Source organism: Felis catus, chromosome D4 (assembly GCF_018350175.1).
Source record: "Felis catus isolate Fca126 chromosome D4, F.catus_Fca126_mat1.0, whole genome shotgun sequence".
Lineage (NCBI taxonomy): Eukaryota > Metazoa > Chordata > Mammalia > Carnivora > Felidae > Felis > Felis catus.
The window spans coordinates 88,993,507-89,020,321 of NC_058380.1; the positions used below are offsets into that span (position 1 = coordinate 88,993,507).

Here is a 26,815-nt window from a genome sequence, read left to right on the forward strand (position 1 = left end):
CTGAACGGCTTTCTGACAGCCACCACAGTAAGCTGTGAAGTTGTACACACATCAGGTGACTCTCCTGCGTGACGGTCCCCGGGGGCTTCTCATTGTTCTTCGAGGACTGTCCAAACTCCTTAGCATGATCCTTCACTTTCCTCTCCATGTACGTTCCCCCCACCCAGCTCACTCCTATCCTGTTATTTAACTTTGTCTCTGGCTGCGTTCTCCCCACTGGAACGCAAAGCCCCTCGATGAAAGTGATCCCTTGTTCCTCATAACGCTCCCAGCCCTCCCCCACTCATCTCTGCTACCTCTTGTCGCCATGGACGCGGTGCTGGCTGTGACCGCCGCTGCTGCCATTGTCACTGTTGATATCAAGTCACCACACAGCCACCTCACCCTAACAGTTGCCTGGTATTCCATTTTGTCGCTGTACCGTGAATTATATGGCCGGTCATCTGATGCTGGACGTTTAGATTGTTGACAGACTTTGCCCTGTGGGTAAAGCTTAATTTTCCATTCCCGTAAGCATCCGAAAGACAGTGATCTCCTTTGTCTTTTTCACTCCCCAGAGGAGGTGATCGCCCAAAGCGAGTTCTCAGTGATTTCCTTGGGAGAAGGAGAATACCAGCCTCTCCTAATAATGGAGTCCCAGCCTCTCTTTTTTTACTTAGCTTGATGGAATAGAAGATCAGTATTTCATGTCCCGATAAACTTCATTTCTCCTTCATGTTAACTACTACTTATTTTCATTGAGTAGTTTGCTCCTGAATACACAGAAGATCATTGGTTTCTTGGAGCGATCCCCTTTTATAAGAAATAGCCAAACATTGGGGCGCCTGGGTGGCTCAGTTGATTAAGCGTCCGACTTCGTTCACATCATGATCTCACAGTTTGTGAGTTCGAGCCCCGCGTCGGGCTCTGTGCTGACAGCTCAGAGCCTGGAGCCTGCTTCAGAGTCTGTGTCTCCCTCTCTCTCTGCCCCTCCCCTGCTCACACTCTGTCTCTCAAACATAAATAAACATTAAAAAAAAAAAAAAGAACCGAACACTTGTGTTTCACAGAGGCAAAAGCGTAGGGACGGTAAGTTGTCCCTCGGTAGCATTGCTCAGGACCAGTGTGAAGGAGCCTCAGTGCGGGCCCTCCTCATGCAGTCGGACCGCCGTTTCAGGTTCACTGCCGTGGCTCCCTCCAGCCCTGCCATCGGCTCCCAGGCTGCACCTGCGACACTGTCGTTCCCCTCTGCCTCCAAGCCGGCTGCTTCCGGACCTCTCAGCCACCCCACGCCCCTCTCGGCATCCAGCTCCGTGTCGTCAAAGCCCTCGGTCTCTCCCTCGGCATCAGGTATGATTTTAAGGAAATCAGCGCTGAATTCTTACATTTGCCTGTTTCACTTGTTAGGAATCCTAGCTCACGTAGTCAGACCGGATTATTTTTTCTTGCTTCCTGTATCTCACGCTAATGTGCTGTGACGCCCGTACTCTGGGGAGGATTGCAGTGGCCTCGACGCTGCCACCCTCGGCCCTCTGACATTTCTCATGGAGCCAAGTGTACTTGGCGGTTCAGAGGCGGCGTCTCGTTGCGTGGCATCTGTCCTCCCGTGCAGCCTGCCCGACGCAAAGGGCAGTTACAGAACAATTCGTGGAGTTGGCGTGAAAGAGGAAAAGCCTGTGGTGACTGTGAAGCTTATCGCGCCTGATGACTGTCTTTGGGTTTTCATACCCAGCCCTACTGTAAGCACGTTTACTGAGCGCAGGTTGTAAGTGGTGATAGTCACCATAACAAAGTTGAATCCAAGTGCGTGGTAAAACTCCATGAACAGACGTGCCTGGCCTTTCTTTTTTTCTTTCATCCTGCAGAAAGGTTGCATAAATTGTGTAATGAAAACTGGGCCCTTTGCCAAGGCAACGCTTGGTAACATTTTGCACCGTTTGCTTTGTGTCTTTATTTTTTAAGGTGTATTTTTTTCCTAAGACGTTGGAGAGTTCTTCGCAGGCCCTTCACCCCTAAACACATTAAGCGTGTATCTCTCAAATACAAGGGTACCTGGTATTAGCACACTCAGGAAATTGAATAATCTGATCGGTAGCCCACATTGACCTTTCTGTGGTTGTCCCAATAGTGTTGTTTAGGGCTTTTTTCTCTCCAGTCAAGGAACACGTATTCTGTTCTAGTTTTTTCTCTTTAGTGTTAGTGTCACACGTTTCTTTGTCCTGTTCCTCTTTCTTAGCACTGATGTTCGTGAAGAGGTCAGGCCAGTAGTTAGGGAACTGGCCCTCAATTTGGACCTGATTGTTTCTATAGGACGAGATTCCAATTCAACATTTGGGGTGGTAATACCACATAGGTGATGTGTATTGCATTGCACGATCTCATTTTGTCCTGACATGAGTAATGTTTCCTTGCTTATGTGGTTAGGATGGTGTTTGCCAGGTGTGAGTTATTTTCACCAATGCCAGAGATAATACCTAGCCAGACGTGTTTGGGTAGCCATTTGGTGTTTGAGTGTCAGGAATAATGTTATCTTGGTAACATCCTGAGCAGGCATTGAGCCGTGAATTCGTGAAATCCTCTCCCTTACCTGTTGCTCAGGAGAGAAGGCTGCTTTATGGCGTTTACCAGAATCCCCTCATTCCAGGACTTTCCCTCAAATTCTGAAAGACAGACCTAGAAAGTTCAGGAGACTTGCCTTAGTCTTTTCACATCTGTTTTCAGTGTAGGAGAGAAGATTTGAACCATGATGAGCGTCCACAGTCTCCTTTTGCACTGCTCACCACCCACATCTCGCTGCCCTTCCATTGCCATTATTTTATTTTATCTTATCTTATTTTATTTTATTTTATTTTATTTTATTTTATTTTATATTTTATTTATTTTTTAAATTTTATTTTTTTATTTTTTTTTTTTAAATTTTTTTTCCAACGTTTATTTATTTTTGGGACAGAGAGAGACAGAGCATGAACGGGGGAGGGGCAGAGAGAGAGGGAGACACAGAATCGGAAACAGGCTCCAGGCTCTGAGCCATCAGCCCAGAGCCTGACGCGGGGCTCGAACTCACGGAGCGCGAGATCGTGACCTGGCTGAAGTCGGACGCTTAACCGACTGCGCCACCCAGGTGCCCCAAATTTTATTTATTTTTAAATTAAGTTTAATTTTAATTTTACTTTATTTATTTTTAAGTAGGCTCCACACCCAATGTGGGGTTTGAACTCACCACCCCAAGATCAAGAGTCACATGCTCCACCCGATGGAGGCAGCCAGGTGCCCCCTGCCATTATTTAATTCTTAAAGTTTGGAGGGTCCTAGGTTATTGGATCGCAACCTCAGTAGCGTGCTAGACTCACTGGGGGATCTCTTCCCTGACAGTTCAGTCAGGCTCTCTGGAGGTGAGGTTTAGGTGTGAGTTTTTGGTGTGTTTATTTTTTAAATGCTCCCTAGGGGAGTCTAAAGTGAAGCAGAGCAAGGCTTGTTCTAGAAGCTTCCAGGAGCTTCCTCGAGGGTCCTGAAGACCCTATGAGTTCTTACAAGGTGATGGGATTATTTAAACTTTGTTCCTCATTCTCAGAGGTGCAGCAGGTGCCTCTGGGGAGTAAGGATGGGCCAAATGGCCAGCCTCCTGGGCCTGCACAAAAATGCACATGCCTCCTTTCAGAGACATTCCAGTTTTATCTGCTTTATAAAAGAGTTTCGTGTCTGAAAATGTAATACGTGTTTTTTAGTTATCTTGGAACAGGCTAATAAAAATTGTGGACATCATTCTTAGTAACAGAAATCATAGGAGGGCCAGGGGCACTGGGAAGCTTTTTTTTTTTTTTTTTTTTTTTTTTTGATTTGAGTGAAGGACACATACGCTGAGAGAAAGAATGGGAAGAAATGCTGTTTTCACGGCCTTCTTATTCCAGCAGGGCGGTCTGCTCAGGGCAGCCCGGGCCCAGCGTCCTCAATGGTACAGAAGTCACCCAGGATAACCCCTCCAGTGGCAAAGTCAGGCTCTCCCCAGGTATGTTGAAACTCAACTTACAATGCCCTGTTTGTTCGTGCGAACAGTCGTATGTGTTTATTATAAAATGGGTGTTTGTGTTTTAGAATCCATATCTTTGAAATAGTACTCGGGACTACGTGACGGGAAATACTAGAACATGAGCCTTGAACGTTTGTGATGTGTGTGCATAAAAGCCATTTATCTCAGCCCCAGAGCCTTAACATTGTCTGCTCTTCTGGTTCCTGAGCTTGTCCCTGCTGTGCTGGTCACTTTGTTGTATTCTCCTTATGTCTGAAAGGACTGTAGCACCTGATTTTTTTCTTTTTTCTTTTTTTTTTTCTCATTTCCAAAGTAACCGACTAATCTATCCGGGGTCCTCTGTTTCTGTGCCTTTCCATAAGATTTTGGTTTATTTTACTTTTTTATTAACACATAATACACATGGGGGAAAAATACCCGTACACCAGCTGAGTTCACCTTGGCAACCAACCCCCGGGTGAAGAGATGGAACATTACCAGAATGCCAGAATTCTCCCTCATGTATGCCCTTCTACTCATTCTCCTGGCCCAAGGGAGCTCCCTGCTATGACTTCTAACAGCATAGCTTAGTTTGGCCTGTTCATACCTTCTCTGAAATGGGTTCACACGGTATTCTTTCTTTCTTTTCTTTCTTCTCTTTCTTTTCTTTTCTTTCTTTCTTTCTTTCTTTCTTTCTTTCTTTCTTTCTTTCTTTCTTTCTTTCTTTCTTTCAACACAGCGTGTATTCTTGTGTTTGGCTCAACATAATGTTGAGTTGGTTTTACAAACATAATGTTTGTGAAATCGATCCATATTGTTGTGACTATATGGAATTCATCGGGTGGCTATGCTACAAGTCTTTATTCTACCCTTGACACATCTGAAGAGCTTCCGGGTTTAAATCATTGCGAATAGCATTGCTGTGACCATGGTAGTTGATGTGTTTGGGTGAACATACGTATGCATTTCTGTTGGGCATACACCTAGGAATGGAATTGCTGGGCCATAGAATATACATAGATTTCTCTTTAGTAAATTCCCACCGCGAGTATATAGCGGTTCAGCTGGTCCATATCCTCACTAGTCTTTGTATTTTTCATTTTTTTATTGTTGTCCTTTATGATTTTAATTAATATTTTCCTGATGACCGCTAAAATTGAGCCTTTTTTCCATATGGTTTTGGCCAGTTGAATATCTTCTTTTATGGGGTGTATGTCCTAGTGATTCGTAAGAGTTCCTTGTCAGGTACACATGCACATACACGCACACATAACGCAGATACTTTCTCACTCTGAATTGTCTTCATTCTATTTGTGGTTTCTTTTGATGACTTAATATAGTTCTTGGTACAGTTCAGTATATCAACTTTTGTTTTATGATGAGTGCTCTTTGTGTTCTATTTTAGAAATCATTTCTGGTTCCAAGGTCCAAAAGCTTCTTTGCTATGTTGTTGTTGCTTTTTAAAAAAATTTTTTTTAACGTTTATTTTTGAGAGAAAGAGACAGACAGACTGTAAGCAGGGGAGGGGCAGAGAGAGGGAGACACAGAATCGGAAGCAGGCTCTGGGCTCCAGTCTGTCGGCACAGAGCCCGACGCGGGGCTCAGAGTCACGAGCGGTGAGATCATGACCTAAGCTGAAGTTGGACGCTCAACCGACTAAGCCACCCAGGCGCCCCATGCTTTCCTATGTTTTTCTAAAAACTTTATTATTTTACTTTTCATATTTAGATTTATAATTTGTCACCTCAGTTTATTTCTATGGTTTGACTTAAAGAGAATTTTAGGTCACTTTCCCCACTTGATTATTTGTATGCCCTCAGGACCAGAGTCATGGTTTTTGCTTCTTTTTCCCAACCAGCCCCAATCCTGCCCACGGCATGCACCCATACAGGTATACAGTAAACGCCCAGGTGACGGGTCTAGTGTTAGGCATAGTGCATGGCACATGGTATTTATTAGATAAATGTTTACTGTTTTAATGGTTGCTCACGCAGTCTAAAAATTCTCTGTTAATTGTTGCAGATATCAAATAATCTAGAAGCCATCTCTATAATGTCTTCTAACGTCCGTACGGCAGAATCCTTGATTTCTGTCTCCCCCACAACCATTCCAGGCCGTTTGCTCAAGCTCCAAACCGAGAAGTCATTCTAGATTTCTCTATTGAACAGAACCTCCCCCTAGTCCTTACTAGTGGAAGGACTTGTCATCTGTGCTCTGGTGGGGTGTGTGTGTGACGTAAATCCACATCTCTGTCGCTCCTGCTAATGTTATCGTTCAGGCCATTGTCCTCTCTTGCGTCGTTACCCTCCTGACTGCTCTCCCTACTTCTTCTCCCTCTCACTGATATCTGTGCTCGATTTAACAGCAGGAGGGATCTTTTAAAATCGTAAAGCAAAGAATAAACTCTCCTGGGACTCTAAGAAGCTTCCCAGCGCGCTTAGAAAAACATCCAAACTCCTTGCTTTAGTTGTACACGACCCACCCCTGCCCTCTCCACCTTCCTCCCTGACATCACTGTGCCCACATTTACTCTCTGCCCCCAGCATGCCACACGTGTTTCGTGCCTCGCGTTCTTTGTGCTTGCCCTTCTCGCTGCCTGGCAGGTGCTTCCCCCAGAACTTCCCGTAGCTGTCTGCTCTACCTCAGGGTTCAGTTCAGAGGCTGTGCTCGGTGAGGGCGTTCTGGGCCATCTCACCTCCAGAAGCACCCCCTTTCTCTTTTGCCATGTCACTGTCCCCGGCTGAAGTGTTTACTTCTTACCTGTCGTGGCCCAGGAGACGTTAAGTTCCACGAGAGTAGGGCCCTCCTCCGTCTTGTTCACCCCTCTCTCCACTGTCTAGAACGTGCCTTACACCAAGTAGGTACCCGGTCGGCACGGGTTCGAAAGAACAAGCGAGGGAGCGGTGACTGTATCACGAGGGCGCAGGCGCCGAAGCAGCAGCGGCTTCAAGAATCGGTACGTGTGGTGGGGGTGCACCTGTCAACCTTTCGCCTTTCGTTTCAGGCAAAATCACTTCAGCCTCCTGTTACGGAAAAGCAGGGCCATCCGTGGAAAGAGTCAGATCCTGTGATGGCTGGAATCGGGGAGGAGGTAAAGTCGATCCTGCAGATTTTTCCCAGCCGTAGCTCTGGCAGTGAGACGGGAGCGGCTCTGAGCGCAGACCCCGCACGAGCCTTTTGTTCCCGCGTCCGGCCGTGGTGCTCCCAGGGGGCCGCGCTTGCCAGGGCGCAGGGGCAGTGACGGTGCTGCCGTGCCGTTCGGACTGAGGGGGGGCTTCCTCTTCCGTGGCTTCTGCAGATCGCACACTTTCAGAAGGAGTTGGGAGAGCTGAAAGCCCGCACTTCCAAAGCTTGTTTCCAAGTGGGCACTTCGGAGGAGATGAAGATTCTGCGAACGGAATCCGACGACCTGCACACTTTCCTTCTGGAGATTAAAGAGACCACAGAGGTCTGTGCCTGCTGATGCACTTGTAAAAGTTGCTCTCCTAGCACTCCGTGGGTGTATGTCCTTCATTCTGCGAGGACCACTGGTGGTGGCTTTTAGAAGGACGAGTAGTTTGCCTAGGAGTGCCAAAGTTCAGATCCTACCTTCAGCACTTCGTTATGTGACTTTGGGCAAGTTAACGTAGCTATGCCAGGTTTTAGACTGAGAAAATGGAATAATAGTAGTAGTTTCTGCCCCGTTGACACCTACAGGGCATTCCAGAAAGATCCGTTATGGTTGCTAGTTTAGGTATATTTGAAAATTTCCCATATTTTATAGTAAATTGTTGGGTTATAACAAAGAGGTTGAGGGGCATGTCTGGTATAAAGACATCAAGTGTTGGCTGTTACTAGTATTTCCCGTGTTACTACTCCTGGTTACCGTGTGCCGGCAGTGTGTTACCTTGCTGAATCCTCAAACCGCCCTGTTCGGTAGGCGCCACTTGCTCTGTCTCTCTTGCAAGTCAAGAGGCTGACGGGTAGCGAGGTGAAATAACTTGCCCAAAGCCACCCAGTTTCCACATGCCAGTCCCGGAGCGTCTGCCTCCAGGGCCCTGCCCTTGACGTGTTTCGAAAGAGGAGAGCTCTGCCGGGAGTCAGCAGTGATTATCTTCAGGGAGTAGGACTGTAGGTGCTGTCAGTAGTTTTTCTCCTTCTCTGAGTTTCTGGCCAATAGACTCTGTGGGGTTTTTAATGAGGAAAAAGATTAATTTTTAAAAAGCGAGCATCGGTATTTTTCTTTCTGTGCTGTGAATTTCTTCTTTGCGTGACTTAACCGTTCACACCTGGGTGTCATGGTAACTGAGAACCACCACCTTCCGTGATCCAGGCAGAAAGGTCTGTTTCTTAGAAATGGCACAATTTTTTTTGTATTAAAACATCCTTGTACCTTTTCTAGTCTCTTCATGGAGATATAAGTACCCTGAAAACAACCTTACTTGAGGGCTTTGCTGGCGTTGAAGAAGCCAGAGAGCAAAATGAGAGAAATTGTGACTCTGGATATGTGCACTTGCTCTACAAGAGACCCCTGGATCCCAAGAGCGAAGCAAAGCTCCAGGTAAGAGGATCTGGCCGAGGTGAGCTTCGTAAAACCAACTCTGCCAGTCCGTCTCCTTTATGAGGTCCTGATTTGGAAGACTGCCCCCATGAAGTTGTTAACTTCCTGCGAATCATTTACCTACTTTGCATAGATTTCCTTAGCTGTGACAAAGAAAACCGCACTTTTCCATTTAATTTTTTTTTTGATATATTTTTTTAATTTTTTTTTTTTAACGTTTATTTATTTTTGAGACAGAGAGAGACAGAGCATGAACAGGGGAGGGGCAGAGAGAGAGGGAGACACAGAATCTGAAACAGGCTCCAGGCTCTGAGCTGTCAGCACAGAGCCCGACGCGGGGCTCGAACTCACGGACCGTGAGATCATGACCTGAGCTGAAGTCGGAAGCTTAACCGACCGAGCCACCCAGGTGCCCCTCCATTTAATTTTTTTAGAATGAAAACAAACAATTCTTTTTTTTTTTTTTTTTAATCTTTATTTACCTTTGAGAGAGAGTGCAGGTAGGGGAAGAACAGAGAGAGAGAGGGAGACACAGAATCCAAAGCAGGCTCCAGGCTCTGAGCTGTCAGCACAGAGACCGATGAGGGGCTCAAACCCACGGACCGTGAGATCGTGACCTGAGCCAAAGTCGGACACCCAAACAAACCAAGCCACCCGGATGCCTCACAAACAGAATTCTTTATTAAACTTTATGCTTGGGGGGAAGCGTACCGTTGGGAAAAATGTATTTATAGATCAGATAACGAATAAGCGTTCATGTAGCAACTCCTCATTGAATGCTAATACTCTGCTGGGTGTTTTTTGCACATTATTTCTGGACTTCAAAACCCGCTGCTCTGCAAGGTGAGCGTTGTTGATCCCAGTATGCAGATAAGGAAGTTGGGTCCCCTGGGCTGAGTTTGCCCATGGTGATGTTGTTAGTTCAAGTGGAACCTGATGGAAAGCTCCACTTGCTGGGGCCCTTTCCCGTACACTGGACTTCAGCAAGGTTACTTCTCTCATCTGTTCATAATTATTCTTACTCTCTGTTGCAGCGAAATCTGGTTTTTGTTTTCATCTTCCAATTTACTGAAAATTGTTGTGTCTCCAGCCTTAGCGGGGTCACCTCCTGCCTCCTCGTATTTGCCCAGGGTCCCGGTAGGGAAGGGTGCACAGGTGGCCGCTCCGGTCTTCCTCACCTAGGATGTGAGGTCTGTGACCGGGCTGAATCCCCTCCTGCCTCAGAGGGTTGGAGGCTGTGGACTCTACTCTGTCTGCCATTTCTGTCCCACGCCTGGTAAACTGACTATAGTAGGAAATGAGCGAAATGGTCCTGTCCTGGAGAGGCCGAAGGACCCCTGCTGTGTCACTCAGTCCTTGTGGTATCACTGGAGGACCGTGGATGTTTACCGTCTCAGAGAAAGCAGACTCCCTGCCTGCCCCTCCTCAGGTTACCCCCTCCGTGTTGCATCCAGATACGCTTGCTTGTCACGTGCGTTTTCACCTCTTGCCCTGTGTCCAAACTGGAAGAAAAGCATGCAGCTCTGGGGGGACATTCAAAAGGAGATGCTTTTCTCTTTTCACAGTACTAAGCAGATAATAATAGCACTTATCCAGTATATGCCGTGTACGGAAGGGGAGAAGGAAACAGATACTGGAACTGTCCGAGTGTCCCCACGAATAAATGCTGGACCCTGAGTGTGGCTCAGAGCCTGCGCTCTTAACCGCTGTGCTGTGCCGTGCCGTCCCGGTGGCTGGGTGCGTGGCAGTGGAAAAGGGAACGTGTAAATATGACGTGGGACGTGTTGCTATGGCATTGCAGATGAGGGAGCCGCTAAGCCACAGAAACGAAGTATCTATGACAGGCCTTGAAAGAGAAGCTCGCTTTTCTGGAAGACAGAGTGGGAGGGCACTTGGAAGAAACAATGCTAGTGAGCTCACAGAGGCACAGTCACCCTTGTGCTCAGAGAAGAAGGCCTCCCTGCCGCCATCGAGCAGGGAGTTGCAACTTATATTTGTTGCTCGGGTCACTGCTACTTCTCCCTGGGATCAGCCTGGCTCTTTTTATTTTTTTATTTATTTATTTTTTTTTTAACGTTATTTATTTTTTTGAGACAGAGAGAGACAGAGCACGAACGGGGGAGGGTCAGAGAGAGGGAGACACAGAATCCAAAGCAGGCCTCTGAGCTGTCAGCACAGAGCCCGACGCGGGGCTCGAACCCACACACCGCGAGATCATGACCTGAGCTGAAGTCGGCCGCTTAACCGACTGAGCCACCCAGGCGCCCCAGCCTGGCTCTTTTTAAATGACATTTGCTCTCTTTCAGTTGGGGCATATACCCTTACCCCAGAGTAATTTTTAAAATGAAACACGGTACGAGCTTTGTACAGATGTAAAGATGACTCCCGGTGTATCGCACGTGGCCTGCCTTTGTGTATGTGCTTAATGGAATGCTTTATCTTCATTTTACTTTTTATTTTCGAGAATGTGGTTGTATAGCCATGAAGGTTAACTCTGCATTGAAACTTCAAGAAAACTACTGCAGGCCTAAGATGAATAGATGTGAAGTTTAGTGATGGTCAATTCCGTTTCTATTGCTGATACTCCCCTTTGAGAAGAGGGGAGTTTTTCTCCACCGGTAGGAAGACTTACGGGTCCTGTGCTGTGAACAGACAGGTTCAGAATTATCTGCGGCGCTCTTGTAGGATAGTTTTGTCTGTGTTACAGTTAATTTCACGGGCGGGAGAGCAAAACCTACACGGGTGCGCTGTCTGAGCAGCAGCGTGCAGTGGAAAATTCCCGGAGCATGTTGAGTTACTCTGTAGGAGCTGACAAATGAGAGAATGAGCCACAGCATTCTCCCTGGAGCCCTAGACCGGCACGCCCGATCTCTTTCCCGTTGCTTTGTGCCGCCTCTCTGTCACGGTTAAAAAGGTTGGGTTCCGTTGTTCATTTTAATCACGCCGTTCGAATGATTCGATTAAAGCCTGTTGTATTTTCTTTGTTCCTTCTGGTTCTTAGTGGAAAAACCTTGCAAAATTATTTTGATTGTTTTGGTGCACCTCCCTCCAGGCTCCTGGAAAACAGTCATTTGCTTTCTCATTTTTTTTTTTTTTTCCTTGTAGGAAATCCGGCGCCTCCATCAGTATGTGAAATTTGCCGTCCAAGATGTGAATGACGTGCTGGACTTGGAATGGGATCGGCATCTGGAACAAAAGAGAAAACAAAAGTGAGCAAGGTCCCTCATCCACCCTGGGTGGCAGGAGATACTGCTGTAGGCTTTTTAAAAGATGGTTTAGGAACATGGATCCAAAACCCTACAGGTGTTTACTTTTTGCGACCCAGTCACCGTATTTCTAGAAACTTGTTCTACAGAAATAATAGCAGCTCTCACAACCATCAACATAGAGGAGTTTGTGTCGAGGCACGATTTATGATAGCGAGAAATTGGACGTGACCTAGTATCTAGAAGTTAGAGGAGCCACCCCGTGAGTCCGGTCACAGAATTCTGTGTGACCGCTGCGTAGCATGTTGTCAGAAAATCATTAAATACGCGTTGTGTGTGACATGAAATATATGAAATAATCGCATAATGATAATTGTTAGATCCGATATATAAAATATGGGAAAGGAGAAGACAAAAACCATACTGGATGATCTCAGTTTGGAGGTCTCAGTGTAGAAAAAAGGCTAGAAATCTGTCACCATATTCGTTTACAGCTGCGAATGGGGTTAAGGGGAACTTCTCTGCTTTTCTGTATATTCCAAATCTTGTTGAGGAAGCATTCCTAATTAGTGTGGACGACTTACAAGGAAGGAAGGGAAGAAAGGCACAGGAGAACTTTGTCCTACCCTGGTCTTCTGTCCCCGGATGTTTGGCTGTATGCCCTCTGTGTTCCCTAAGGAACAGAAAGCGGTACATTGTGAGAACAGTGAAGTGCCCACAGGAAAGCCGAGAAACAGATCGGCCCTCAAAATGCTCGCGTTTTGAAACACCTACACTTGATTAGTGCGATTAGCCCTGTAAGGAAACAAACCGGGAAATGATCTGTTTACTTGTTTATGAAGCTGTGGGATCACAGAACTTGTAAGTGGGGCAGCCTGGGTGTGATGTCAGGGGCAGGGCTCGGATGTGCTTAAAATTCAGTAAACAGAATTTAATACATTGCATCGTACAGTGTGGAGGAAGGTTTTGTACCTGATCCGCGTGCCTCCGTTTGGAGCACAGATCAGGGAAGGTAGAGGTGAGCGTTGATGCTCCGGATGCCGGTCAGGGGGAGGGTTCCGTGGCCTCTGGCCTGGAGCACTTGTCCCCTGGGCAGTGGGGCCCCATTCGAGGTCTCACACTCCCTGCCCTGGTTCTGAATTCACGTTCAAGCGCATGGGAGAGAATGGCTTGACCCGACAGCAGGAACATTCTGTTCTGAATCTTGTTGGATTTCTCTTTGCTAATTAAGAGGTTGGCTTTTGTAAAAGTGCATGATGGTAACGGAGAAACCAGACTCTCTTCTCCTTTATGACAACCCTGTGGATTTTCTCCTTCACGTGCCTTTTTTTTTTTTTTTAAACTTCCCTTTCTGCAGAGTTTAAGTTCTTAAATCTGTATAGTTTTTCGGTGCATCTGTTTTTAAACCCTTCTAAATATTACCTTGTACCCTACTGAAATGCCTTTTTAGAAATTTATGTTGAACTGCCTTGTCACCAGAAAGAAAGGGACTGTTGTTCCTTTCTGGTTTGAGCTCTTTGAGGTGGGCTATCCCCTTGCTGCTACACTGCGTGCTTAATCCCGGTGTTTCTTGATAGCACGCCGGAGACATGACCTCCCCATAGACCTCCAGTGGACCCCGGGCTTTGTTTGTTAGTATAATTTACACACAAAAAACCACACAGACCCTGAGTGTGTAGCTGAACGTGCTCCTCCTTGCCCTCACTTTTGACTCTGCCTCCCACCCTTGTCGAGGACCTCCGTGAGGTTTTGTCTGGTTACGCTGTCCTCTGCTGCAGGCCTGGCCTGCTCACCCTCAGCCGCTTGTTCCTCTTTCTGTATCATCTTTGTACGGCTTTCATCCCCTTTTTATGTTCTGGTAATTCCCCGACGCTGCTCGTCTCCTGGATGTTCTCCATTTTATACTTTCACTGTTACAGTCGTGGGACTTGGACCATTCACGCTGAATTCCTTCCTCTTCGCCGTCACCAGGCGCTTGCTGGTCCCGGAGCGAGAGACGCTGTTCAACACCCTCGCCAACAACCGGGAAATCATCAACCAGCAGAGGAAGAGGTTGAACCAACTGGTGGACAGTCTCCAGCAGCTCCGTCTCTATAACCAGACCTCCCAGTGGAGCCTCCCCTCGGATGTTAGCTCCCAGAGCAGCCCTCACAGGTGTGCAGGAAAACGGGCCCGGCAATGCCACTGGCACTCGATGAATGTGGGTGAAGGAACGGGCAACTGCTCGGGAGTCGGGTGCAAAAGTTGTAGTTCGGATGTGGGTTTGAAAGTGACTCTGCTGTCACCTGTGGGATCCTGGTCAGGTTCCTCACCCCCTCTGATCCTAAAAAAATGGAGGTAACAATACCTCCGTCAGAGGATTATCAGAGTGAAATTAAGTGTGCCTGATGAAACAGGTGCCAATAGGTGACGGCAGATTCTACAGAAATAGTGTTGTTCTTTTGAAAATCAGCTGGTAGAGGGGCACCTGGGTGGCTCAATCCATTAAGTGTCTGACTTCAGCTCGGGTCATCATCTCACGTTTCGTGGGTTTGAGTCCCACATCGGACTCTCTGCTGTCTGTGCAGAGTCTGCTTTGGATCCTCTGTCCGCCCCACCCCCCGCCCCCCGTCTGCCCCTCACCTGCTTGCGCGCGCGCGCGCTCTCTCTCTCTCTCTCTCTCTCTCTGTCAAAAATAAACATTTTTTAAAAAAGAAAATTAACTGGCAGAATTAGGTTGACAAACTTTTCTAGAAACTCAAGACTTGTCACTTTGAGCAGAAACTTTCAGACCCGACAGTTAGACAGTTTTCCCCTGAATTTCCTAGGGGATTTTGTGGTTGTGCCTTTAGGCCAAATGCTCTTTGTGCTGAAGCACTGTTGGTGCTGTGTTTGCTGGTTGGGGGAAGGTTGGAATCTGTCTCCTTTTGGATTGACTACACTGATGGCTCAGATCTCCTGTTTCTATATTAGGGACGCTCTCATCTCTGGCATTTATATTCGGGGAGATTTCTCAGGTCGTAGTCGGTTTGTAGGTAACCCTGTCCTCTTTTCAGTTTTGACAGTGACCTCGAAAGTCTCCGCAATGCCTTGTTGAAAACCAGCATAGAATCCCACACCAAGCCCTTGCCCAGAGTGCCGGGTAAACACCTTCTCCGTCTTCACCTGCCTGTTCTCTTCTGTTGACACCTTAAAAAACCAAGTCTTAAGTACTTAACGGTTCTTGAATTTCTTGCAGCCAAACTGTCCCCCGTGAAACAAGCACAACTGAGAAACTTCTTGGCCAAGAGGAAGACGCCCCCAGTGAGATCCACTGCGCCAGGTAAAGGTCCTGAATTTTTTAGCCTAAAACACGCAGTACCTGGTATGGAAGTAGGATGGGGGTCTGTGTGTCTGTGTTTTCCTTTAGTTCTTCATAGGAAATAGAGAACATGTCCCCAGAATCTGTTGTCCATCTGAATATCGGAGTAGGGAGCGGCTTATCCATACAGGACACGGCAGTTGGAGGTCGTCATTTTGGCTTTGACGCCCTATTCTGCAGTCCTTAGGTTATGTGGCGGTCATTCCCAAGGGTTCGGAGGAGACTGCGCTGGCTCTAGGGATCCAAGTCTCCGCTTTGTATGGAGATGTTTTACTTTTCTGTTTTGTGTGGGGTTTTAGTAGAATTGCATTTGGGGGAGAGAAAATCACTTAAATAAAGAAACTACTGGTGAGGGAATGACAGTGAAATCACACTTGCCTGGAAAGAAGCTTTGTGACTTACAAGACACTATTTTTTTCCCTTAACTTATCTAGATTTATTGTCTCCATTTTCTTCTTTCAAAAATACTTGTCATGTGTAATTTCATACATAATGTTGCTTTGCTTTAGTGCCCATATCTGCTTTTTTCTTTGAAATTCTGTTTTGAGTTGAAATTTTTTACACCAACAGAGGCTCTTTGGTAATTGAAATAGAAGAAAGAAATTTAGGGGCTCCTGGGTGGCTCAGTTGGTTAAACGTCCGACCTTGGCTCAGGTCATCATCTCACGGTTTGTGACTTTGAGCCCTGGATCGGGCTGTCAGCCCAGAGCCCGTTCTCGATCCTCTGTCTACCCCACCCGCCATCTGCCCCTCCCCCTCTTGCACACTCTCTCTCAAAAATAATTTTTTTTTTTAAAAAGGAAATTTAATCTTTACTGTACCATGATTTATTAATTTTTCGCTAATCATATAATGTTGAATTAGGTAAAAAGAGACCAGAGAATTCTTAATAGTTTTTTTTTTAATCTAAAGAATACCTTGAGGACTCTGTGCTGAGAGAGAGAAGCCAGTCACGAAAAGACAAATACCGTATAATTCTGCTTATACGAGGTCCTTAGAGGATTTCATTCTTTTTTATGTTTCTACACACACACACACACACACACACACACACACACACACACACATGCAGCACGCACGCACCTCACGTCGTCTTAGTCCATTCACCTGTCAATGGACACTTGGACTTTTTCTGGAATTTGGCTATTATAAATAACGCTGCAGTAAACGTAAGAGCGCATGCCTCTGAATTACTGTTTTTCTTTGGGTAAATATTCAGTAGTGCAATTCCTGGGTTGTAGGGGAGTTCTATTTTTAATTTTTTGAGGAACCTCCATACCGTTTTCCACAGTGGGTGCACCAGTTTGCATTCCCACCAACAGTGCACAAGGGTTCCTTTTTCTCCACATCCTCAGCAACCCTCGTTTCTTGTGTTTTTGATTTTTAGCCATTCTGACAGGTGTGAGGTGATACCCCATTGTAGTGTTGATTTGTGTTTTCCTTATGATGAGTGATGTTGAGCATCTGTTCATGTGTCTGTGGGCCATCCGTGTGACTTCTTTGGAAAAATGTTCATGTCTTCTGCCCATTTTTTAATTGGATTATTTGGGGTTTTTTGGTGTCAACTTGTGGAAGTTCTTGGATTTTGGATACTAATCCTTTACCAGATACATTCGCAAATATCTTCTTCCGTCCCGTAGGTCGTCTTTTAGTTTTGTTGGCGAAACTTTTAGTTTTGATGTAGTCCCAGTAGTTTATTTTTGCTTTTGTTTCCCTTCCCCCAGGAAACCTGTGTAGAAAGATGTTGCTATGGCCGATGTCAAAGAAATTGCTTTCTGTGCTCTCTTCTAGGATTGTTAATGGCTTTGGGTCTCACATTTAGGTCCTTGATCTATTTTGAGTTTATTATTGTTTTTAATTTTATTTATTTGTGAGAGAGAGCATGTGTGTGTGCACACATGAGCAGGGGAGGGGCAGAGAGAGAGGGAGAGAGAATCCCACGCAGGCTCCACGCTGTCAGTGCAGTGCCCAACATGGGGTTCAAGTCCACAGAGCATGACCTGAGATCAGGACCTGAGCCGAAATCAAGAGTCAGACGCTCAACCAACTGAGCCACCTGGGCTCCCTTTTTTTTGAGTTTATTTTTGTGTGTAGTATAATAAAATAGTTTATTTTAAAATAGTTCAGCTTTCCCACCACCATTTGTTGAAGAGACTGTCTTTTTACCATTGTGTATTCTTTCCTCCTTTGTCAAAGGTTAAGCATATAATTGTGGGGTTATTTCTGGGTTTTCTATTCTGTTCCATTGGTCTGTGTGATCTATTTTAATGTGCTAGTACCATACTGTTTTTTGGATTTTTGCTTTGTTCTGGGTTTTTTTTTGTTTTTGTTTTTTTGTTTTTTTGTTTTTTTTTTTTTTACCATACTGCTTTGATTACTTTAGCTTTGTAATATAACTTGAAGCCTGGAATTGTGATGCCTCCAGTTTTGTTCTTCTTTTCCAAGATTGCTTTGGCTATTTGGGGTCTTTCGTGGATCCATACAAAGTTTAGGATTGTTTGTTCTAGTTCTGTGAAAAATGCTGTTGGTGTTTTGATAGGGAGTGCGTTAAATGTATAGATTGTTTTGGGTAGTATCGCCATTTTGATGTTATTTGTTCCTCCAGTCCAGGAGCATGGAACGTCTTTCTGTTTCTTTGTGTTCTTTCTAATTTCTTCCGTCAGTGCTTTGTAATTTTTAGAGTACAGGTCTTTCTGTTGTTTTTAATGAACTATTTGAAAATAAGTTGCAGACAGTTCTCGTTACTCCTAAATTAACCAGCATGTGTCCTTTAAAAGCAAGATATTCTCTTACACAATAATACAGTGGCCAGGGGTAGGAAATTTAACATTCACAGAACACTGTTACCAATATGCAGTCCATACTCATGGTTTGCCAGCTGTCCCTCTTTGGGCCTTCATGGCAACTCTTTTTTTTTTTTAAATCAAGGATCCGGTTTAGGGCTGGACATTGCATGAAGTTGTCATTCTCTTTAATCTCCTTAACTTGGCTTTTGTTGTGAGCTTTACTACCCGGAGCCTGTCTCCCCAGACACTGTCATTTGGTTTTGCCTGGTTTTTGAGGGTTTTGCCTGCTGTCTCCGTCCATTCATTCATTCTCTGGATGGATTTCTCTTGTTGCACAGCAGGTTTGTAAGAGTCCTCTGTCGTCACGGGAGGCTGTGATTGGTTTTGTGGCTGTTTATGTGGTATTTGGCTGTATAAACGTGCCGCATCTGTTCATCCATTCTCCTCTTAGTGGGCATTTAGTGTTTGCGGTTTTTAGCTGATGGAATAGAATGTTGTTCTGAACATCTTTGTGCATGTCCTTGGGGCACATACGTCCTCCTCTTACTTGGCCACATGGCTAGGAATGGAAGTGGTCTGTACTCTGTCCGCACGCTCGGCTTTGGTAGATTCTTCTGTGCAGTTCTCCAAAGTGGTTGTACCAGCTTATTTTACTCTTACCATCAAGGTAAAACTATTTCAGTTTTCTGCATCTTTGCCAAGCTTAGTATTGTCAGTTTTTTTTCCTTTGAAACTCCGGTGTAACCCTTTTACGTGTTACTAAATGTTTAGTTAATAGTTGACTTTCGTGAAGTGTGTGACGCCATCTTTGCTCATGTACCTATTGGGTGATCTGTCTTACTGATTTGTAAAACTTTTTATTCATTCTGGATACCGGCCCTTTGTGGTTATATGGGTTGCGGGGACTCCCTCTGTTACTTGTTTCCCTCTCGGTGATGTCTTTTGGCAAAAACAGAAGCGCTTAGTTTTAAAATAGACTTACCAGCCTTTTCTTGGGCAGTTGGTGCTTTCCGTGTTCGGTTTGAGAAATCCTTCTGTAGGAGGGGGTAACAAGAGTATGCACGCACTTTTCTCAGTGTTTGGAAATGTTAACGTTTTGCGTTGCAGATTTAGATTTACCACCTACCTGGAATTGGTTTTCTTCTGAGCGATGGTATTGAGGTATGGTTTACATAAGATTCATCTTCTATAAACATAGAGTTTGACAATTTTTATTAAACTTACGGAATCGTATCGCTGTCACCACATTCCAGTTTGGGAACACCTGCACCCCTCGGGAAGTTTTCTCATGCTTCTTTGTGGTCGTTCCGTCTTCTGCCCCCGGCAGCCACTGATGTCTTTTCCTTCTGTGTGGATCTTCCTTTTTTGGAAATTGCATATAAATGGGATCACATCTAGTTTTTCTGTTTGGTTTCTTTCACTTAGTGTGTTTTTGAGGTTCCCCCGTGATGCACACATACATAAGTAGCTCATTCCTTTTCGTTGCGGAATAGTTGTCCATTGTGTGCAGGTACCATGTTTGTTTATACTGTCTGGAATTGATTTGTGCCTGAGACATACGTGTCTTGTATTTAGCTAGCTGATCATCCCAATAATATTTATTGAAAGGACTCCTTTCCTCACTGCTTTGTGGCCACCTTTGTTATAAATCAGTTATCCTTGTGTGCAGGTCCGTTGGTCTCATACACTGGTTAGAAACCACTGCTACTACATTGCCTTAATTAACTCCTACTAAAATAAAGCCTCAGTACTGTTCTTTTTCTAAATTCTGAAGCTGTGCTGTCTAATACAGTAGGCTGTTTAAATTAATAAAAACTAAAGGTAAAAATTCAGTTACACAAACCCAGTAGCCACATTTCAAGTGCTCAGTAGGCACCTGTGACTAGTGTTTATTGTGATGGGAAACATAGATGGAGTGATGCCATCATCACAGAAAGCTCTACAGTCTAGGACAGGGGTTGGCAAACTTTTTTTCTTAAAGGTCTAGGTAGTAAAGGGGCGCCTGGGTGGCTCAGTCGGTGAAGCATCCGACTTCGGCTCAGGTCCTGATCTCACGGTCTGTGAGTTCGAGCCCCACGTCGGGCTCTGTGCTGACAGCTCGGAACCTGGAGCCTGCTTCAGATTCTGTGTCTCCCTCTCTCTCTGCCCCTCCCCTGCTCACGCTGGGTCTCTCTCTCTCTCTCTCTCTCTCTCTCAAAAGTAAACAAATGTAAAAAATATATGTATATACACATATGTATATATATGCATATAGTAGGCTTGCTGGCCCCATGATTTCTGTTGTACCTGATTCAACTCTGCCCGTGTGATGAGAAAGCAGCTATACGCGGTATACAAACGAATGGGCTTGTCTGTGTTTCGATAAAACTTTATTTATAAAAACAGGTAGCTGCCTCATGGTCTTAGTTTGCTGACCTGTGATCTAGAATGCCTTGGCTCTTGCTTTCCATTTCCATATTAACATTGGAATTGTCTTGCTAAATTCTGTATCCCTCAACTCTAGAAGAAAAGTTGAGATTTTGATTGGGATTGCATAAAATCTCTAGACTGACTTGAGAGAATTGATGTTTGTACAGTGTTGATCTTTCAGTTCCTAAACATGGTGTGTGTTTAATGGGGTCTTTAATTTCTCAGTGTTTTCTTCATGACGGACATATACATCTTTTATTGGATTTATTCATAGAGTTTCATATTTTTGATGTTCTTATAATGGTGGGTTTTTTTCATTAAATTTCATTTTATGTTTTATGTTAGATGTGATAATAGAAATATATTGGATTTTTTTATGTTTGATTTTGTATCCAGCAGCCTAGCTAAACTCATTTATTCAAATAATGTCTGTGGCTATTTCTTGGACTTTCTATGGGAATAGTTATAGTCTCCATAGATACACTTTTGTTTCTACTTTCTTGTTCCTTTATTTTTTCTTTCCTTATTTCATTAGCTAGGACGGTCAGTGCAGAGTCCATTAAAGTGGTGAGTGGGCATCCTTGTCTTGAGCTCAAAGGGTGATACTTTCTGTATGTTCCCCATGAGATGGGATGTTTGCGTCTACCGATAATGATTTCGGTCTTTCTTTTTTTCTCTTACCATGGCATTCTGCCTTTTCTAATCTCAGTTGGGGTTTAAGCAGAAAAAGATTCTTTAGGTTTCAATGGGCCCCTTTTCTCATGCCAGGAGGTAGCTGCATCCTTGAGCCCAGCAGGGAGCGGCTCACATCAGCTATGAGGACAGCACTGCTGGGAGACTGGGCCTTCCAGCCTCCTGGCCTCTGCGAGTGAGCATAGCCCTTGTATGTCTCATCCAGTGGCTCTCCCTCCATCCAAGGTCAGCGAATGGCCTCCCGATGATGAAGGAGGAAACTGCAAGGTCTCCCGGGCTATATCAGACCTTGGGAGTTACGTAGTAATGTCAGTCTCTCTATCCAGTTCTTGAAGGCAGTGGATGTGAATCGTCTTTTGTTGCTATTACCTCTCGGGAACCAAGATTTTAGAGAACTCTTTTAGAGCACGGTGGCCCTGAGAAAATGTGAGGTTTGTATTTGTTTTCTGCACACGCTGTTACACGGATTTGGTGGCTAAAAGCACCACCTTTAGTGGCTGAAAGCATCACAGATGTGTGGGGCAGAAGTCCAGGCGCAGAGGGGCTCAACTGTGTCCTCTGCTCGGGGCTCCCGCGCGGAAGTCAAGATGGTGGCTGGGCTGGGCTCTTGCCTGGAGGTTCTGGGGAAGAGTCCGCTTCTAAGCTCATTCCACTTGCTGGCAGAATTCAGTTCCTTGCAGCTGTAGGACTGAGGTCCGTGTTTCTTTGCCATGTGCTCCCAGCCCCTTCATCTGCAAGCCAGCGAGAGCACGGTCTTCTTATGCCTCAGCTCTCTGACTTCCTCTGCCTTTAAATGCTCGTGCGATTTTACATTGGACTCACCTGGATGATCCAGGCTAGCCTTCCTGTTTTAAGACCCACTGATGAGTAACCTTAATTATGTCTGCAGCATCCCTTTGCCGTCTGACGAAGCATAACCTTATGGGTGTGGAACCAGGGGCGAAGGTCATGGGGTCACAGTTCTGCCTCACACAGGGTTCAGTCTTATGTGATATTGTCTAGAACGTGGTCAAGTCTTTTATTTATTTTGAGAGAGACAGAGACGGCACAGTGGGGGAGAGAGGGAGAGAGAGAATCCCAGGCGGGCTCCACGCTGCCACCACAGAGCCCGATGCCGGGTCTGAACCCACGAAGAAGCCGTGAGGTCATGACTTGAGCTGAAATCAAGATTCGGGTCCTTAACTGACTGAGCCGCCCAGGCACCCCAGCCTTTCTAAGCATTAGTTATAAAGTCCAATCATAGCAATTTTTACTTTCTAGGGTAGTTATTAGGATTAAAGGGGATAATTTATATAGATCCCTTTCACGGCACCTGCCACCAAGTACGGTCTCGGGAAATACGCACTGCAGTTTTACTAGCAGTGCTGGTGGTTTGGGATGGTATTTCTGAGTGACCCTGTTGCATAAGTACGTGCACGAAAATACTCTGGCAAAGTGCTGTCCGGTAGAACTTTCATCGACCAGAGAAATATTCTATATTTGTGCACTCCAGTATGGTAGCCACATGTAGTTGTTGCGTGGCTGGTGAAGCTGACAACTCGAAATTTTCATTAAATTACTTTCAATTATTTTTTGTCTCACCTAGTCCCATTTGGCTCACGGCCACCAAATCGACGAGTGCAGCAGTCCCAGCAGGTAGCGATGGTTTTCGGTCGTATTTGCTTATTGCGACAAAATCTTGCGGAGTGATGGGCCTGTAAGGCAGGAAGTCAGTAGATGTTAGCAATGGTCTTAAACAACTTGAGAAAGGGTTGGGTCTTTTGTTTGGTGTATGGTTTTTCTAGTATACAGGAAGTAATAATGTATTCCAAAACGGCAGGAAGCCTTCCTTCATCGCTTGACAGGAGGAAAAAAAGAAAAAACGGGAAAAGTCAGGATTAATTTCAGTGACTTTTTTTTTTTTTTTAAACCTAATTGATTCAAAAGAATCAGCCGATGGTTGGGCGTGTTGGAGGCACCGGGACTGAGGACATTCAGTCTTCCCGGTTCGTGCGACGCCTGTTCTTAAAAGTTTGTTGTTGCAAAGTGACTCTTTGGTGGACGCTTGTCTGGTGCTTTCCTTGGTTTGTTGTCATTCTGCCTGTGAGAGCTTCTGGTGGGGGCTCGAGGTCTCCTGCATTTGCATTTATTTCGTCTCTTACTTCACATTTTTTGTTGTTGTTTGTTCGACACTCCAAATGTTCCCGTCCTACGCAGCTCGGGTTTTCAAAGCTTCATTTGAGCAAGGACCCAAAACCATATGTGTTCACCTTCCACCACGGCTTCTTCCACTTAAAATAAGTCATCGCTAAAGTGTTTTTAAACTGGGTAGTTCTCCGTCGACGGTGAAAGTAACATAGCTCTCAGACTCGTTGAACCGTCTCTCTTGTGTTTGTTTCGGGCTGGGTAGCCAGCCTGTCTCGGTCAGCCTTCCTGTCGCAGAGATACTATGAAGACTTGGACGAAGCCAGCTCCACGTCGTCCGTGTCCCAGTCTTTGGAGAGCGAAGACACGCGGGCGTCCTGTAGGGACGAAGACGCGGCGGTGCAGGCCCCTCGGCACGCGCCTGTGGTTCGCACCCCTTCCATCCAGCCCGGTGTCTTGCCGCAGGCAGCGCCTTTTGCCAAATCTCACCTGATTCATGGTTCGCCCGGCGTGATGGGAACTTCAGGTAAGTAAGCGGTGAGATCCCTGTCAGGTTTGTGTCCGATGGAGGAACCGTGCCACCGTCACCCCCGTTAAGTCCAGTCCGGCCCATCTCCGCTAGTGTTTCAGAAATGAAAAGACAAATTCAAAGGAGGTGGGTCCCCTTGAAAGAGGTGGGAAGGAGGGACCCCGCCGGGCTCACACTGACACAGCTTCCCTGTTGAGTCTAGCTCGTGTTTCTAAAATAGGTGTTGGAGCGGCCGGCTGGCTCAGTTGGTGGAATGAGCGACTCTTGATCTCGGGGTCGGGGGTTCAAGCCCCATGTTGGGTGTAGAGATTATATATAAACGTGCATAAAAACAACAACAAAAACGGTGGTTTCAGGTGTAAGAGGAGGAGGCTGTCTGCCTCACTCTAAAGCCACATCTCCGTAACTCATGCCTTTCAGATCCTGCCTCGTTTCAGCTCATTATTTTAGCCATATTCTGCCCTGGACCTTGCCAGCTGCCATGCTTGCCCCAGCATTGGCTCACAGAGGTGACCACTATTGGACTGTCACACTTTCCGTTCCAGAGTGTCAGGATTTCACACTGAAGTGAAATTGAGAGAGAACACTCGTGAGCAGGGCAGAGGGAGGGAGAGAGCGAGCGAGCTTAAGCAGGCTGCACGCTCAGTATGAAGCCCGACACAGGGCTCGATCTCACAACCATGAGATCACGACCTGAGCCAAAATCAAGAGTCAACCACTCAACCGACTGAGCCGCCGAGCACCCCACACTGAAGTGACTTCTAACAGGGAACAAGCACTTACCGATCGGGAGGTGCTGGAATGGAGAGATTTTTATGAGAGGAGAGTGAGGCCTTGACCTCTGTTGGCCTATGAGTTCTGTCTCGGTCTGTATCAGAGGAGATGCTTGTGTCAAGTGCTGTAGCTGACAGAGTCGAGCAGGCACACGGCACGCGGCACGTTTGGAGCATCGAGGCGCCAGCCTGGGAGTTTATCGGTACTTTCATGTGTTTGTGCCGAAGCATCTTTAACCTTCGCGTTTTCCCTGCGACCTCACACTGGGGGATTTGCCGTCTCCGCTTCTGTGCACTCCTCCCTGACCCACTCTCTCGCTTGGGTTTCTTTTTCCTTCAGTGTCTACGTCTACCAGCAAACTTATTCCTCAAGGGGCCGACAGCACGATGCTTGCAACAAAAACCGTGAAACACGGCGCACCTGGTCCTTCCCACCCCATCTCGGCTCCCCAGGCAGCCGCCGCTGCAGCGCTGAGACGGCAGATGGCCAGTCAGGCCCCAGGTAACACGGCTGCCCTGCGCTTTGCGGAGACTGACCGGGAGCCTCGGCAGTCACCGGCCGGCACGGCGGGTCCCGGGCAACAGCCGGCTCTCTCTGCTGCCCTTGAGAAGAGAGGCCCGTTGGGACAGCCCCCTCACCCCCGCCCCTTTCTGGGGAGAGGGTTCCAAGAAGGCAGAGACTAGATCCGACACTTTTTTCATTTTGGGGGGAGGTATTAGATCCTCCGCATTCAGTCGAGTGGTTTTCTGATGAAGGTGTTGATCCCTGCTTTTGAACAGTGTCTGCTTTAAGCCATTAAAAATTGCCTGATAGTGTCATAAGGATCCCAGCCCCCCTGGGAGGTGAGTCTTCGTGCGCCCGTTTTGCTTCTGGGTAATGTCAGGTGAGAGAGGTGACGGTTACCCAGCCAGTAAGTTCCAGGACCCAGACTCCACCCCTGTGCTCTTTCTGTTGCGGCATGGCGTTTTCTTAAAGACGGCTGGGTTAGCCTTTACAGACGGAAAGTCTAGCGAACTAATCATAATCAGCGCTTGCACTTTGTCCATGCTTTGCGGCTACCCAGAATCTTCTGTTAGGGTTTCTAAGTAGTTGGCCTTGAGCGCGTCAGTTACCACTAATCAGTTTGTACAAGCCACTGGTTCTCAAGTGGAGGCTCTTCTCACCCCGCATTCCTCGCCAGCAGTTGGCGGTGCTGCTGGCCTCTAGCGGGTGGAGGTCAGGAATGCCACAAAAGACCTTACAGTGCACAGGACACCCCCACAACAGAGGATTACCCAGGCCCGAAATGTCAATACTGCTGAAGTCGAGAAACTCCGCCATAAAGCAAGTGTTTTTGTGTTAGTTGAAGGAAATTGGTTGTTGATTTTAGCACCGCTTGGAACACATATCCCTTTGGACAGTTCTTTTTAGAAGACTAAAAGGACATAGTGGTCTGATTATGACAAAAAAGGATTACCATTGTACAGTGATGAAAGCGTTCTAAGGAAAGTTCTAATACTAAAACCCTTATTACAGCTCCTAAAACAGGTATGAAAGCACACAAACAAGGTAGCTTTCTAAGGTACCTTTGGGCCTTCAGAACAGATAGAATCCTCTGATGTTTTCTTTAAATGTTACGTGCAGAATCTTGGTCGGCATTGCGCTGAGTAGGCCCCGGATCAAGCTGACTGAGTTGATGATTTATAAACTTAAAATCGGCCAGAATGTAGGGTCGTTCCACTCAGCGGGAGACGGTGTGATCTCTGTTATCATTTTGGAAGCAAACATTTCTGAGGTGTAGGCACGTTTGGATGTGAAAGATGACATGTGTGCAGGCTCAGGCAGGACGAGCCTGGTCGCTTCCCTGCAGGAGGGAATGACAGCAGGCCATCACAGGCCCGCCGTCCTACCTCGGCCACAGCCTTCCACTGTGCCAGAAATGTCCTTAGAGGAGACCCGGGAGCTTTGCTCGGGCCGTCTTGGTAGTTACTTAGAAAATGTTAGTGTTTCGGAATGCAGTTTTAAACCCTAAGGCAAAAAAAGACGTGAAAGCTGACCTGCCTCGTAGATATAAGAAGGTGTCCCTCCTGTTGCCATTCGGTTAGTTCAGGCTCTTGGCCTTTCCCCCAACCATTCTTGCCCAAGCTCCGTCTTACTCACGCGTCTGCCTCACTAAGCCGTGAGATCCTTTAGAGAAGAAACTAGGTTTTGGACATTTTTTGTATTCCCAGCACCTAAAAGAATCTGGTGATAAGCCGCCCGCGCGAAAGAATGTTTGGGTGGGCGGGCGGGTGGGTGGCAGAAACCCTCAACCTGAACACCGCTCTTACTCTCTTACGCTCCTACTCTCTCCGCCCCTTTTCAGGACGAGCCAACAATGTGGCAGGTGCCGCAGCTCCACCCTTTAAAAGCTGGCCAGGGTTCTTTTTCCCTAAAATAGTACGTCTGAT

The 26,815-nt window shown here is 46.4% G+C and overlaps 1 protein-coding gene and 1 long non-coding RNA gene across 7 annotated transcripts in view; one reads left to right on the forward strand and one right to left on the reverse strand.

Moving 5' to 3' along the window:
- NUP214 (nucleoporin 214) overlaps nt 1–26,815 on the forward strand; it is a 95,706-nt gene that overhangs the window by 19,669 nt on the left and 49,222 nt on the right. For 5 of the 6 annotated variants that reach the window (XM_045043360.1, XM_045043361.1, XM_045043359.1 and 2 more), the window contains 11 exons: nt 1,157–1,329; nt 3,888–3,985; nt 6,990–7,076; nt 7,284–7,433; nt 8,367–8,525; nt 11,631–11,734; nt 13,703–13,885; nt 14,767–14,852; nt 14,949–15,032; nt 23,349–23,609; nt 24,726–24,887. In XM_045043360.1, coding sequence (XP_044899295.1) covers nt 1,157–1,329; nt 3,888–3,985; nt 6,990–7,076; nt 7,284–7,433; nt 8,367–8,525; nt 11,631–11,734; nt 13,703–13,885; nt 14,767–14,852; nt 14,949–15,032; nt 23,349–23,609; nt 24,726–24,887 — 1,547 coding nt within the window. The remainder of the gene's footprint in view (nt 1–1,156; nt 1,330–3,887; nt 3,986–6,989; nt 7,077–7,283; nt 7,434–8,366; nt 8,526–11,630; nt 11,735–13,702; nt 13,886–14,766; nt 14,853–14,948; nt 15,033–23,348; nt 23,610–24,725; nt 24,888–26,815) is intronic. The other variant, XM_023242861.2, reaches the window with a different exon arrangement.
- On the reverse strand, nt 20,212–24,726 carry LOC123381687. Its single transcript, XR_006588995.1, has 2 exons — nt 24,396–24,726; nt 20,212–22,653 (listed from the first exon to the last, which is right to left on the reverse strand). It is a non-coding gene; the product is annotated as an uncharacterized LOC123381687 (long non-coding RNA).